We start from the raw sequence: 15,338 nt of genomic DNA, 5'->3' as shown, positions 1-15,338 counted from the left end.
AGAAAGGGTACAGCTAATTACCAAGGACAATGGTATATTCTCCATCAGTGAAGAATTTCCAGTCAACAGATTCTTTACACACTCTGCTCAGAGAAGTTATCTGGTCCAACACAGCAGCAAGCCAATGAAGCTGAATGGCCTGATCCAGCCAGAGACACAGGATCATCATTTGGCCTTAAACACCACGACCAGGCCCTGCTAGTCCCTGAAACCAGGGTGAGCCTGTCCCTACAAACACAGGGCCTCCAGTGTTATCTCCAGCAGATAAAAGCACCTCTGTCATGGGATGGATTAACTGTTTAAATTAATGATTAAATTTCAAACTAATTTGAAAGCATTCTTGGAGAAGTTTAAAAAACTTATCTGCTGTTTGAGCTTTATGTAAGGAAGAACACATCCTGAACTAGCTGTGGGGAGTGAGATTTTGCAATCACCTTTTAAATGCAGGCTGTTTTTAGCACTAGCATTTAGCATTGCCTGATGGTACTGCTGGGATGAACCCCTGCTCTAAGGACATGAGGGCAACTGGTGTGCTTAGGCACAGGCACAGGCAGGGGAAAAAGCAGCTCTGAAACCTGTGAGGTGACTCTGTAGAGATAATCTGAGTGGACCTGTCTCTGACTGCCCTTTGCTCTACACTCTTCTGTGGTCACAAAGACAGGACCTGTGGCAGGGACTCTCACCTAGACCTCCAGGTGGCTCTGACCGCTTCAGAAAGTGCTTGCTGGGCTGGCACTGCTGTTGATGCCTTTTGCCAGCTCTGCATTTTGCTTGATGAGAAACAGTGCAAGGAGAAACAATATGCCTTCTGTAATTTTCAATAAAAAGAGAAGTTATTTGACTGTGAACTTTTAACCTCCATAGGACAAACTTCTGCCCAAATCACTGTCCTGGAAAATACCGAGAGTCAGGCAGTAGGGCAGGAGATCCCCTGGCAAGGTCCTTCTTCATGATTTCACTGAGAGGAAGCTAGCTGCCCACACAAGAGCAGCCACTCCTTAACTCTTACAAACTCTGTCTATTCACTTAGTGTTTCTGGGTGAAAAATCTGCCCTGTTGAAATCGCATGCCAACTTCTATTGACTTAAATGACTTAATGGAGACTGTGAGAGGGCAGATAAGCCATGTAGACATTAAGGTCTGTGTCTGTATCTGTACCATAAATACTGGTGAAACCAACAGCAGAGAGGATACCAGGAACCCGTGGAGTGATTTCCAGGAAAGACTACACAAGCACCAAAGTGCTTTTGCAAGATGACTCCTATTTCTCTCCCACTCATCACTCCTCTTTTTATTCCTCCTAAGGGACTACAAGAGAAGAAAAAAAAAGCACAGGAATTGCTAAGCCCCTTCTCCAAGTACGCCTAGCCCAAGACCACTCAGACAAGGCATAAAAAGGCAAGACATACTTTACTGAGTCTTACTAGCGATCCAGCTACCCCAGTACGTCTCCAGGAGCGAGACACTATTTCCAGAGAGCATACAAACCTAGCCACTCTCTGCAGTATATTCCCTAAGGGTCGCACAACGTCAACGGCCATTGGATCAGGGATGTTATACAGTATATTTCTACCTATTCCCTTTAGTGTTTTTTCATGGACCTTTCAACCATTATTTTTTCCATTCCCCTTTTTGAGCCAGTACTGTCAGCCTCCACAGCCCTCTGCAGCAGCTTCCCATAGTTCACCATTCCATGTGTAAAGAACTACTTTCTACTATTTTCTCTCCTTAGTTTGCATGCCTTGCATTTCTGGCATCGCACGATTTATCAAACAGCAGTTCTACATCTGCTGTTTGCCGTCAACTGCCTTCACAATTTGGAAAACATCACTCACATCCCCTCCTCCTTCAGAATTCTCTCTCCAAACTGGAAAGTCCCAAGCATTTTCATTTTTCCTGTTTTCCAGTCCTCCTTGTCTGTATCTTTTCTAACTATCCTTCTTGCAAAAGATACCAGAACTATCTGGTAGGCAAAATGTGTGCACTGAAATTTTGCACGGTGGAAAAATCATGCTCTCTGGTTTGTTCATAAGATAGCAATGAGACAGGCCTGACATTCTGAGTAAATCTGCCTGGCACCACCTCCAAAAAATTTATGTCATGGGCCTGTCAAAGCTCTCCTCCTCCTCTGTCTTCAGTCTTTTCTTCACCCTCCTACTGCACGCTTACATTCCTCCAAGCCAAGTCCATACTGCTCTCCCATTTTTCTGCTACACTCCCACTCTCCAAGCCCCCCTTTATAACTGCAGGTAAGCTCAGGACCCTGCATGCACTGATGTACTGTGCAGAGCACCCTGCTGAGTGTGCTATGAAAAAGAGCCAGGAGATCGACAGCAGCGCCTCATCCCGCTGCAAGCTTCCAGGGGACCTCTGTGTTTGTATTTCTGCTGGGGCAGTTGTTACTCTTTCTATAATGTAAAGAAACTCATTTCATGTCTCTCTGCTTGACCTTATGCTTGACCTTGTGTGTGCAATTTCAGGAGAGCCCAGCCCACTGTCCTGTGCCTAATACAGTGGATCAGGGCTGCTGAGTCTCGATGCACTTTGACACCTCAGGCACAGTGCCTGCACCTCCCACAGCCTTGCCTTCAGCGCTGAACATCACCAACCAGATGAGTCAAAGCAGCACTGCTAGCCAGGAGAAAGGATGGAAGGGGAAACACCAGCAAGCTCCACCTCTCCTTCCCCTTTGTCTTTGCCTATGCACAGAAAGCCTCCTATTTTCACAGCCATTCTGCCACCGCTGGCGACAGCATGCAGTGAAAAAAGGCGCTAACCACGGTGAAGCATGTAGGCACCAGCTGTCTGTCAAAAGGAAACTTGCCAGGCAAGTGGTTTAATTTTCCACAATGAGCAGCTTTGGAAGGGCACTTCTTCAGGAAGCAACTCAACCACCATTGCTGAGGCTGCATAGGTTCTGCCTCTTCCCCTTGCCTATGCCTTTGTCACTTGCTTGGGCCTTTACATCTAGGGCTTCCTGTGACACTTGAATCTGCTCTTGCTACGTATTATAGTTTTCACTGGTTCCTTCCACAGGAACATGTACTCTGACATAATCTTAAGCAAGATTCACCAGGGGAATCTAGTCAAAGAAACCTACTGGTAGCTTTATTTCACAGTGGAAATCTGTAAAGCATATTTATTGGCAGCTCATATTCTAAATGAAGCGTCTGGTTTGGCTCATCATGAATAACAGAATTCTAACATGGATTTGAGAATGATTAAACCCTACAAAAATACCTCAGCTGTCCTAAAACTAACTAGACTCTAATCTGAGACACTTTCTGAATAATATGTAAAATAAAATGTTTCACAAATGAGTCTTGAGTTCTTAATTTAAAGTAGTTAGAAATGCATAGCCCAATGATTGTGTAGCTTCATTGAAGATACAAAGTTTATGGCAATATGAATGAAAAGAGAACATTTTTGAAACATTACCACAAGCAGAAAAATTATATTAAAAACATTCACTCAGTAGGGTAATACAAAATAAAGTATTATCATCAGATCAGCTTAAGTATTGCTGATTTACACCTCTGAATTAACAACATTTCTCTGTACAGCTGCAGTAAGACTGCAATTTTACAAACTGATACTCAGTTGAACATATTTATAACACAAAATATACACTATGTACAAACCTAGTTCTCCAAGGAACTCTTTGTTCAGAATGCTTCAACACAGAAGTGATTTACCAGTTTCTAGGACAGGATGCTAACTTCTCCTTGAATTTAAACACTGAAATACTTATTGAATCATAAAAAAAAATAATCAATTCGCTATCATATGGCAGTGTTCTTAAGTCACTTGTATGTTACCATATGTTATAGAAGAGTAGAACCAGTCACAATAATAAATAAAATTGCTTATTATGAACTTAGACTTATATTCATGTGATCACACTTTCAGCCTGAGTGCTTTTACAAGACTGTAGGATCCATTTATCTTTGCTTTTCTTGACACGTAGATCAAGACTGCAACTACAGGTACTGCTATTGCTGTTACACCAGAGAATGCAATGATCAGGGGTATCATTTGATCTGGTTTTTCCAATCTTCCTGAAAATGGAGACAAAAGGAGAAAAAAGTTGTGTAAAATCTGACTGAAACAGATGCACGTATATTACTGTAAAAGCAGTGTTACTAGCGACCTTCACTTGGAACACTATTTCTGTTTTCATGCACAAAGCACATTTCAAATAGTTTTACTTATGCTTTTTTTCTTTATTAACTCCACAATACATACTTTAATACACACTACCTTGGTCTTGAATTTGTTATGCAAGTTAAATCCTCCTGATACCTCCTACAATGTAGAATACCATGGAGTTGATGAAGAATACAAAAAGAGTATCTTGTATTTTACCCAGGAAATATCTGGGGACATTTTTCGCTCCTGGAAGCAACACTTTAGGAAAAGACCATGTTTAAAAAGCTCAATCTTTAGATCTTTTTGTGAAACAGAACTGTCTCTGGATTAGCCTCACTGTTCATGCACAGGGACAGAAATGTGGCCAGGATCCACCTTTCTCTGGCCCTTTCCTTAAAACTACTGCACAAACTCAGGTAAAAAAGACAATACCATCCACACAGAGAGGAGGTTAAATACATGTTACTCTCACCAGCTGCTCTATTATTTGGGTCGATTTTGTTTATTGGGTTTTTTGGTGTTTTGTTTTGGTTGTTTTTTTTTTTTTTACATTCACTGCAGTATTGTTGTGCAAGGATCAGCCATGAACTAACTGTGCTCACCTTGACACAAAATTAATTAGAAAGTACAAACAAAATAAGTTTAAGGCAATAGATCTACCTACCTACAACAGCTATCTCAATCACTTTGATGTTGTTTCCAACCTCATTGAAAACATCAAGCACATATTTGCCTGCATCTTTTTTGGTGACATTGTAGAGTATAAAGGTTCCATTCACTGATGGCAGAATAATTTCTTTCTCCTGATGGACTTTTTTCAGGACCATCTGTGATGGTGGGTTACTGTATGTGCTACATGTAATTGTGACATTTTCTCCTTCTTTAACATTTTCTGATGGATATACTAACACAGTAACATTTTGGGGAGGAACTGAAAAGACAAGAAATGCAAGGTAGGATTTAGCAACAAGCATAAGCAAAAAAAATCGTGAGTTATCAGCAGCTTGTGCACACAAAGTACTAACCCTGTTAGTGGACTCACTGAAATACTCAAGCACATAGCTTTAGCCACTGTTGTCACTAGCTATCCTTTGCACACTGCAGTCAACAGCAGCTGACAGAAAGAACATTTCATCAGTTGATGGAGTATGTTGCATATCTTTTACATGATATGGAGACTTTTCTTAGTTTCTTATTTTAAATTCATTCTTTATTCTTTTGAGTTCATGAAAGGACACAGACCAACAGACCCAGAGGTTGATGTCCTCTTTCAAGAGAAGCGAAACAGAAAAGGCAAAGGAAGGCATCCTAGAACAGTATATTTTTCTCTAGGTTCCACAATTTTACATCCTGTTTTTAAAGGTGGAAGTAGAACTATGGAAAATTTTGAAGCAGAAATTATTTTGTGCATCTGCACAAAAGACAGAAGTTTTCATTAACACTAAGATCCTACCATTTAAGAACCTGTGTAAATAATCTCTTTTTTTTTTAAAGACAACTCATTCTTAATGAAATAGAAGCAAAGATGTCATTCTGTTTTTCTAAAACAAATCCCAGTATCAGCTCTGTACAGTAGTTATTTTAATTAACCTTTCAAGTATCAAGTCCTAAGCCCATTTTATTAGTTATATGCATTCATATACTCATGCATCCTTCAGCTGAGCCCTGTCTATGGTATATTTCCCATCTACTGTTTCAAGGGTTGTGTTGTGATCCCATCACTTATTTTCTTTCACAGAGTACTGTGAACAGATGTAACATCTGCCGCTGTGCAGGAGGTGATAACACTTTCTCCTGGTATCTTTGCACTTGAAGGGAAAATGGAAAGTATATTGTTTGATGCAGCTACAAAAATATTAAAAAATAGGGAAGAGAGATGGATTAGTGGCAGAAGTGATCATTATGCAATACACTGTGGCCATGCAATAAGCAGAAGCATTGAGGCTAAAGCAGAGAAGTCCTCTTGCTACTGAAAATGGAACTTTGCTATGACTGCAGGTAGGCTGAGAGATCTGCATCAGGTCTAACTCAAATGCAGATTGTGAGAATAGAATGCAGAGTCATAACTTAAAGGAGAGTCAAGGGGCTGAATACAGCTCCTCCACAGAGAAGCTGCAGCATGAACTTTCTCTCTGAACCTTTTGTATGCAGGTATCTGGATCCTCCACTGAGATGTATTTGGAAGAAAACGGAGGCACTGCATAGGTTCTTTGCCTCATGCAAACATTTGCCAATTAGATGGAATGATGGAAGCTCAACTGACATAAGATTTTTGCATAAGGTATCTGTACTAAGGCAGATTTCACCCTTCATTTTTTAAAGGTTCCTAACTGACTTAATGACATTAGGGCCACCTTTCAACTCCATTGACAAAGACAGAATTCCCTCGTCTTTTCCAAAACTAGATCCGGACCTAAAATACAAAAAAACCCAAAAAAAAACCCCTTGTGTTTTATCTAGCTCTACTAACCTTGAAGAAGTAGTTCCACAGCTTTTTCTTCTTTGCCAAATTGGTTATAAGCTTCACATTCATAAAGTCCTAGATCTTGACTTCTTATGTTCTGTATAGTTAAAGTGGCACCTTCAAGGATTCTCTCAGACTCCCTGGTGGCTTTCCTTTTCTTCCAAGAGATCACTGGTATGGGATTACCAGAACTAGTGCATGTCATTGTCACAGTTTGTCCTTCTTTAACAGCAGTAGCAGGGATTACAGAGATCAGTGTATTCTTCGGTCCATCTGAAAGGAAGAATCACATAGTTAATTGTTATTGGATTTTTTAAAGATGGATCCAACACGTCCTACTGGATGTCAGGCTGTTTGCTTCCCAAAGTTAATTTCTTTTTCATGCTCAGGATAAAGTATCAGCTCTTCCATACAAACTGTCTATAGCCTAAACATACAAACCAAGCACTTCTACCCAAGAATCCTAAGAAGGCAGACCAGTTTCGTGCTCATTCAGACCCTGACTCTCATTACATTAAAGATTTCATGTCTTTGTTTTGCTCCCCAGTACTGCTCCTTTCTTTGGGGAAGAGCAGAGGACTATGCAGATTTTTTTTTTGCACTCACAACGTTTTGTTTAGTTTCATGATTATATTTGCCACTGAAGCAAGTGGAGTATTAACTAATTATTTTTAAATGATTTGGGAAAATATTACACATACTTACACTCCACATTAAGTGTTATTTCACTTTTATTTTTCCCAAACTTATTTTCTGCTACACATTCATAGTCTCCTCCATTTAGGAATGTCACAGATGGAAGGAGAATTCTTCCCTCACTGTAAGGCCCCATGTCTGCACTGTTAGATTTTCTCCTTAAAGTAATCTTGGGAGGAGGGTTACTCTCAGCAGAACATTTTATGGAGACATTTTCTCCTTCTTGAACTGTTGTAGAAGGCTCAATGGAGAGTTCTGCAATGTTCGGAGCACCTGCATGACAAAAGAAAAGGCTAAATATGGTTATACTGATACTATAGGAGGCTATAAAAGTTTATACTAATGCAGAAGTATGAAAGACACAGAGGGCTTTAAGCAAGCAGGAATTGCTCGCCCAAAGAGCTGTTAATTTTGATTTTGGTCCCAGACTCAATCTAAGAATATCTGCTTTAATGAAAATGAGTAATGATGAGTAATAATAACCACAACAAGAACATCTCAGATAGTTTTGCTACTAAATAACTAGTAAATTTACTACTACTGACTAACACTACTTGTTCAAAGAAGGAGACTGTGATGTCCCTGTGAAATTGCTATATACATTAGCATTTCAAGGAAAAAACAGTGTCCTCAACACCACCACTTTCTCAGATTCTTTTATCACTTTGAGTGTTGCATTGCAGGAAACGTATAGATGTATGCATGTGCAACAGTAGTACAGAGAGAAGTAGATGAAAATTAAGCACAGAAATGAAAAGCACAGCCCATGGAGAGCAGCAATAAATTGCAAGCTCAATACTGAATCATAACAAAGAAGGCCCTATAATTTCCTAATTTTCAGTGTTTCAGCACCCTCCAAAATACAGGCAGCTGGGTACTGGATAATCCAAGTTAAATTCAAGCAGATTTGTACCTTGTATAACAATGTCCACAGTTGCTTTCTCTGTTCTATTAGTTACCAGATTAATTGCTTCACAGATGTACCGTCCTGAATCAGTGAAACGGGTATGGGGAATAGAAAAGACACTGTTTTCTGTCAGATGCTCAATGCTTTCATCAGCCAGACGTTTCCGCCAAACTATTTGTGCTGGTGGATTACTCTCAGTCACACAAGTGAGTTTTAGAGGGTCTCCGTTCATTGGCGAGTTGCCTGGAGAAGCAGTTATGACAGTATTTTGTGGACCAACTGGAAGAGAATAAAAGAGAGATAAGGTAAGTAAATTAATGAAGAATGACACACACATCTCTAACATTAGCTTCCCTAGAGGTACAGTTCACATAGTACTAATTAAAAATGAACAATGTGTTCCAGTAACACAATGGAACATTCTTCCCAGGCTTGATAAGACATTTAGCTCGCAGCTTTGAAATCTAAACTAGACAAAATGTGTACACTTTTTTTTTTTTCTTTTCACTCTTACATTTGTCTCCCTATTGTTTAGGACTATAAACTTGGAACTGTTAAGCATACAGTGGTAATTTCACAAACAACTGTTTATCTGCATGCTGACATTTTTCTTCTTGTCTTTACTTTTCAGCTGAGCACCAGTGTCCAAGGTAGGAGAGTGAGAGAGGATTTACTAAAATATTGCTTAACTTCACCAGCAGGTATTTAATGACTCTGACTGTTATTGAATACAATAGAATTCAACCGAATCCAGTAGATTATCTCCAAAATAATAGAGGTAAGAAGCATACGGTATAAATGATTTTTAGCATACGCTTTGTAAATGTATTCCATGAAACAACGTTAAACAGTACTTGGTATGAAAGCCTAGAATAAAAATACTTACAGTTTACATTCAGTTTCTGAGAAGTTACTCTTTCTTTGGGTTCAAAGTCCATATTAGCAATTGGTAACTTGGCTACACAAGTAATCTCTTTCCCAATATCTTCAGGTGTGGGATTAAATGAATATTTCACTGTTTTGGCCTCTGTATTTGTGCTGACATCTTCACTAAAATTTTCCTCATGGACAACACGTTCCTCTTTCTTTAGGAGTACCTCCAGGCGATCAGAAGGATACACATCAGGAATTGTGCAGATGACCGTAACTCGTTCTCCAGACACTAAGGAAGGGCTGATCTCAATGACAGGATCACTGGGGAAGGCTAAAAGAATAAAAGAAATTTCCTTAGTCTAGCAGAGATGATATATCTTGATATGAAGATATACAGGTCTTTTATAAGCAGTCCATACACTAACAGAAGTCATATTTGTACAGTTGCTGAAATATGATTACAAATGACCTAACAAGATCCAGTCATGCACATAGGCAGTGACACAGCTGCCTAAATACAGGCATCTGGAGCAATCCATGCTTTGGTGGCATCCATTTTCTGTGCTGGCATGTTTAGACATTTGAAGCATGCCCCTGCAAAATGCAAAGGCTCTGATTAGGTGCTCTGCACTCACAGGTGTCCCAGTACACACATCTCAGGCACATTGTTTTTTTGGTGGTTTTTTTTTGGTTGTTTGTTTGTTTGTTTGTTTGTTTTTTTCCCCTCTCTACAATTGTTTTGGGGAGCCCATGTTTTGGCTTTCAAGTATAACAAAGGATAAGAATAAATAAGACCAGTACATGCTACCTTCAGTGCAGGAAGCTAAGCAGAAAGGGGCTGAGAAAGAATACTGAACAGACAGATAAGGGAATCTTACAAGCAAATACATGTTGAACTATAGCAGACTCATTATCCTAGCACTATCAGTTAATTACTAACCACAATATCTCAAAACAATTATTGATTTTTTTACAGATGTGTACTACTTAAAGATAATTTTACATTTTTACTTACAGTAAAGTTCAACTTTGACGCTCTTCTCTTTTTTCCCTTCCTTACCACAGGAGACAGTACACAGATAATCATGAGAATTCACAATGCTAACTGGATTCATAGTTAAGGTAGAGTAGGTCCTAGAGTTGTCCACTGTTCCTCCGAGGGGGTTGTCCATCTGGGTTCTCCAGGAAAATCTTGGTGATGCACAGCCAGTAGAATTGCATGTGAGTGTGAGTCTTTCTCCAATCTGTGCAACAATTCTGTTAGCAGGTATAATCTCCATTTCAAAAGCTTTAACTATAATAGAGAGAACATACATAAACTCATTAGCATTCTCAACATTTATTTTCGCACTTATGTTCCACAGTGACACGAGGTCATCACTTTGCAAGTTCACTTTACCACTCTGTGGAGGTTAAACTAATAAAGCTCATACAGTGGTTTACATCTCCAAAATGCTACATAACTGTTGTTATTTTTTTCAAAGATAATACAGATTCAGATGTCTCTCACAGACAGTTCTCCTGTATAAAATGGCATAAACCCAATGCTGTCAGTGAAAATAAATGCGTTGGCACAATGTAAATTTTTTTGTCAGGCAGAGCTGGTTCTGAAAACTTTGCAACATTTGAGGGGAGGGATGGTAAAGCAGATAGCAAGGACAACTGCAGAATCACTTTCAACAGGACATTTAGTACCAAGCTTGACTGATACTGTCAGGGAGACAGGAAGAATTAAAAAAATGAAAATTAAATGCAATGATATACTTACGGTTGTCTCCAAGGCTGCCTTTTAGCAAACTCACTAAGAAAATGATTGTGTCAGTTAATGTAAATGTAAACTAAATGTCAAAAAAAAAGCTTCCTGACATTTTCACAGAACTACTTAATTGACAGTTGTATTCACTGACATGTAAAAGCAACTGGAACAAAGAGAAATAAAGATCAAACAGTAAATTGCAGGTCAGTTTACACTTAACAAAATTAAAAACAAATAAAGCAAATAACACCCCCAAACTTACCAGTCATTAACACATACAGAATTATTAGCACAGCTTGGCTTGTTCTTCCCATCTGTTCTAACATTTGTAATTGCTGTTACTAGGCAAAGAAAGTAAATTCAGAAGCCTTGCTTTCTGTTTTCTGTGAAGCGGCACAATAAGATCCTAGTGCTCTGCAACGGTTTATTAGAATAGCTCCAGTGTGCTCTTTATAAAGGGTCTCCTCGAGGTAGGGTGGGGAATCCCTGGACGGGGAAATCCAGAGCAGGGAGGAAAAGACCCATATCAGGTTGTGCCGGGGGAAGGTGGGGGCGGTGGGGCGGGGGCGAAGGCTCAGCGCCCTCTGCTGCTCTTTTAATAGGGAATGTCAAGCCCAGAAAACAAACATTAATATACGTAATACAGTGGCTACTAGACTTATAAAGAGCAAGTCAAGACCTGGTCCTCCAAGCAACTGATAAAATGAAACGATGTGGGTAATTCCAAGTCATTTGAATGGCACTATATCTCATACAGAAAAGCCATTAAAGTTTGCTTTCAGTGCAAATATTTTTGTAGGGCTGAGTCTTAAGAATATTTCTGTTGCTCAGTTCTGTAAATAATGTTACATAACTCAGTATTTCCTTTGAAAATTGTGCTGTCCGTTTGAGAGGTGATGTTACTCATATTCCTAAGTATTTTTGATCCCTAAAAATGAAGAAATAAGTCAGACAACAGAAGTCTGGAGATGCGAATTTATCAGCTTGAACCAGGCTCATCCTGTTCAGATGAACTGAATTAAAATGTTATTAAAAGAGTAAAATAACATTTTCAGGGTTTAATTTTCAATTGGGAAATGCTATGAGTGTAAATAATAGATAAAGGTTTCCAAATCTCAATTGTTTATTTATTCAACTACTTGAGTAGTTCATATTGCCCAGTTATGAATCACTAAATAAAAGCAGCAAAAAAGTAAAACCAAAACATATATGTTTTTAAAATGTTTCTGGCAATCCATTTTGTTTGTAATAGTTCAGTCATCTGATGTCTATAAAATATTGTCACCATATAGTATATTTTATAAACAGCACAGATTCAAATACCCAGTAGATGAGCAATAACTTGGAAAAAGAACGGCTGAAGGGACAATGCTATAAATGTAATTGCTGAAAAGCTGGCACCACATCAGCATAATACTTTTTGAGTCAAGCAAATTTTACAGTTAATAACCTAATGCTAGCTCCAAAATACCATGTTCAGGTGAGAGTAGTACTAGAGGACATAAGGTTCCCTCTGGCCACAGTATGGCTTCTTCATGAACATTTTTTTCCTGCTTTTTCCTTGACTGCAGCTGCCCCTACACTTGCATCCTTACCAAAGGATGGTTGTGCAGTACAGGCTGCTACAGAAACACACTAGGTAAAATAAGAAGCATGGGCCACTTATCATAATACACCTATCATACTCTTCATCATACAATACAATCATTATACTCTTATCATAAACTCATAAACATAAAAGGGATGTAATGATTGCGGGAAGATAAAATTGTGATCTCAGGCAGAAAGTATGTCTTCCAACAATGATAATTAATAATAAGATAAATATTCAGAGATATGTAAAAACTAAACAAGACAACCCAAGAATTATCCAGGAGATGACAAAACAGGGAAATCCAAAGCACCTAGCAAGGCCTAACCAGAAGTCACTAAAGCTGAAATTCACGGAAACTGCCACAGTGGATTCTCCCATAATATATTATTTTTATTATCACCATAATTATTTTTATTAGAGGAGAAGAAGCTACTTTTCCCAAGTAACTAGCAATAGGATGAGAGGAAATGGGCCAGGGGAAGTTTAGATTGGATATTAGGTTGCCCAGACAGGTGGTGGAGGCCCCATCCCTGGGGACATTCAAGATCAGGCTGAATGAAGCTCTGAGTAGCTTGATCTAGTTGGAGATGTCCCTGCTTATGGGGGGGGGTGGGCCTAGATGCCCTTTGGAGGTCCCTTCCTCCCCGTTTTGGGGGGGGGGGGGTTGGACTAGATGACCTTTGGAGGTCCCTTCCAGCCCAGACATTCTACGATTCTATGATATTAGGAAGAGTTTCTTTACTGACAGAGTAGTGAGGCGTTGGAACAGGCTGCCCAGAGAGGTGGGGGAGTCACCATCCCTGGAGGGGTTCAAAGAGCCTGTGGACATGGTACTTTGGGACATGGTAGTGTTGGGCTGATGGCTGGACTTGATGACCTTAGAGGTCTTTCCCAGCCTTAATGATCCTATGATTCCATGAAGACAGAAAAAATTTTTGTATGTCTTAGGAAATGCAAGTAGAGTAATGTTCTGGAAGTACTGTTATCCAACCCAGAAATCCACAGTACGTAACATCTGCAGAATGTGATTTTACTTCACAGAGAATGGGACTGTTGAAGAAAATTGTGATCTCTTAGTTAAGTTGCAAATAAATACTTTCTACTCAGGCAAAGAGGAGCAAGCAATGAAACTCTTCTGCTTTGACCGCCAAGCTGAATGAGAATAGGCAAGACTTCCCTGTTTCTGGGAAATCAGTTTCTATACACAAAAAGATATAAATACAGGAGGCCATATCCGCATGCTGGAAAAATTGTAATCAAGTCCTTCATCAGATAACATGAAATAGGAAATAACTCTGATCCAGCTCTCAGTTAAACTCAATTAAACTGGACAGCTGCCATTAACTTTACTGGAGTTGGATCCTTACCAGACTATCCTGAGTGATCCGACAAATTTAACTAAGATGGTATAGGCAAGAACAGGGTTAGTCAACATTACTGAAGGAAGAACAGATCTGCCAAGAAATTTTTTAAAATCTTCAGACTTGTTCTTTACCCAATTTCAAATGTGATCCTTCTATGTATTTTAAAATTAACATGTACTTTACTCTTGCTTCTACTACCCCCAGCATCAACCTGCAAATAGGAAAATGGGTATCAAGTTTGCTTAGTTGCAGAACTGCCTGTTCTGTCTAAAAACAAATAGGGATCAGCTGGCAAGTTTTAGCAGTTGACCTCAAGAGTTCAGATAATCTAGCTTTTTATTCAAATGCCACAGAGGAGGACGCTAGGGCTAAAAACAGAGGATGGATCTAGCTTCACAGTGAGGTCAAGTATTACAGGATCAACTGGAAGAAATCCTGAAGATGCAGAGTGTAATCAAGACTGGAATGCAACACATATTACAAAAATATTGCTAAAGGCAAGAGAGATTAAAAGAATTAAGCACTGGGATGCAAATATATGTTTTCTACTTCATCTAGTAATCAAAAGAGACTTTTCTCAGGCTTTGATGGACAAACAAAGACAAAAAAAACTGTGTTTGTCAGAATGGAGTCTGGAAGTAGCTTGGCCAAGCTTGGCACTACTGGCCAAGTCTGGAAATACTGAGCACATAATTTTTGGCCTGGCATCAGAGGACACAAGCATCCTTCAGGAAACTGAAACTTACTTCAGACTTTTCTGGAATATAAGAATAGAAAGTAATTTCAAAACTATGCTAAGCATTTGCTCTAGCTCACACTTCTACAACCCTGCTAAATACCTCTGTGATGAAATTCAATTATTTTCCTTTAGACAAAAGCAATAACAAGTTCTTGATACCTTAATGAGTTATTTAAACAAAAGACATTATCCAACATGTTAGTTATCCAACATTTCTAATGGTCTTCCTGCATTTTTAATGCACTGTACTGTTTCATAGAGGCTATTAGGGGAAAGCTGAAAGGCTAAAATTCACGCAGAATTTGGCTTTTAAAATGTTCACCACTGGTTTTGAGATTTATGGCCAAGGACTTATGGAGAATAGGGCTAATCCTTCTCTTTTGGCAGAGGAGATTGAAAAAAAAAAAAAAAGCTAGACAGAAATTAAACTAATTCAACCTTCTGTTTCCTGTGTCAGCAATAAAATGCTTCATGGCACTTCATCCCACTGCCTGCATCTAGAGCCAGCATTTGGGATTTTTGCTAAAAACATGCAGCGCCGGAATAGTACCTTCTATATAGGGCCCCAACATAGAAACATGCACAACATGTTTATTGCCAAGCATCTTTGGGTGCCATCAGCTTGAGAGGTAAATCCTCCTGCAGAAGGGATGGCATTCAGGTGAGAAGATGCAGCTAAGTCTGATTCAACAATTCTTCAGCCTTAGTTTATAGAGGCATTACAGCAAGTTCATACTTAAGTCCCCCATCAAACCTGCATCCCTTACTATCTCTTGGAAGACCTCCTTGAGATACA

The 15,338-nt window shown here is 39.3% G+C and overlaps 1 protein-coding gene across 1 annotated transcript; it reads right to left on the bottom strand.

Annotated features, from left to right (window-relative positions):
- Positions 1 to 3,794: 3,794 nt before the first annotated feature.
- On the bottom strand, positions 3,795 to 10,383 carry VCAM1 (vascular cell adhesion molecule 1; the record flags this gene model as incomplete). The annotated part of the gene is made up of 7 exons (XM_008943708.1): positions 3,795 to 4,058; positions 4,814 to 5,080; positions 6,620 to 6,892; positions 7,319 to 7,582; positions 8,223 to 8,495; positions 9,103 to 9,420; positions 10,105 to 10,383. Coding segments are annotated over 7 exons (1,835 nt in total), but the record flags the coding sequence as incomplete, so codon positions are not given.
- Positions 10,384 to 15,338: the final 4,955 nt, after the last annotated feature.

Source organism: Merops nubicus, unplaced genomic scaffold, assembly GCF_000691845.1.
Source record: "Merops nubicus isolate BGI_N331 unplaced genomic scaffold, ASM69184v1 scaffold48857, whole genome shotgun sequence".
In the NCBI taxonomy this organism is placed as follows: domain Eukaryota; kingdom Metazoa; phylum Chordata; class Aves; order Coraciiformes; family Meropidae; genus Merops; species Merops nubicus.
This window is presented reverse-complemented; position numbering and strand designations above follow the sequence as displayed.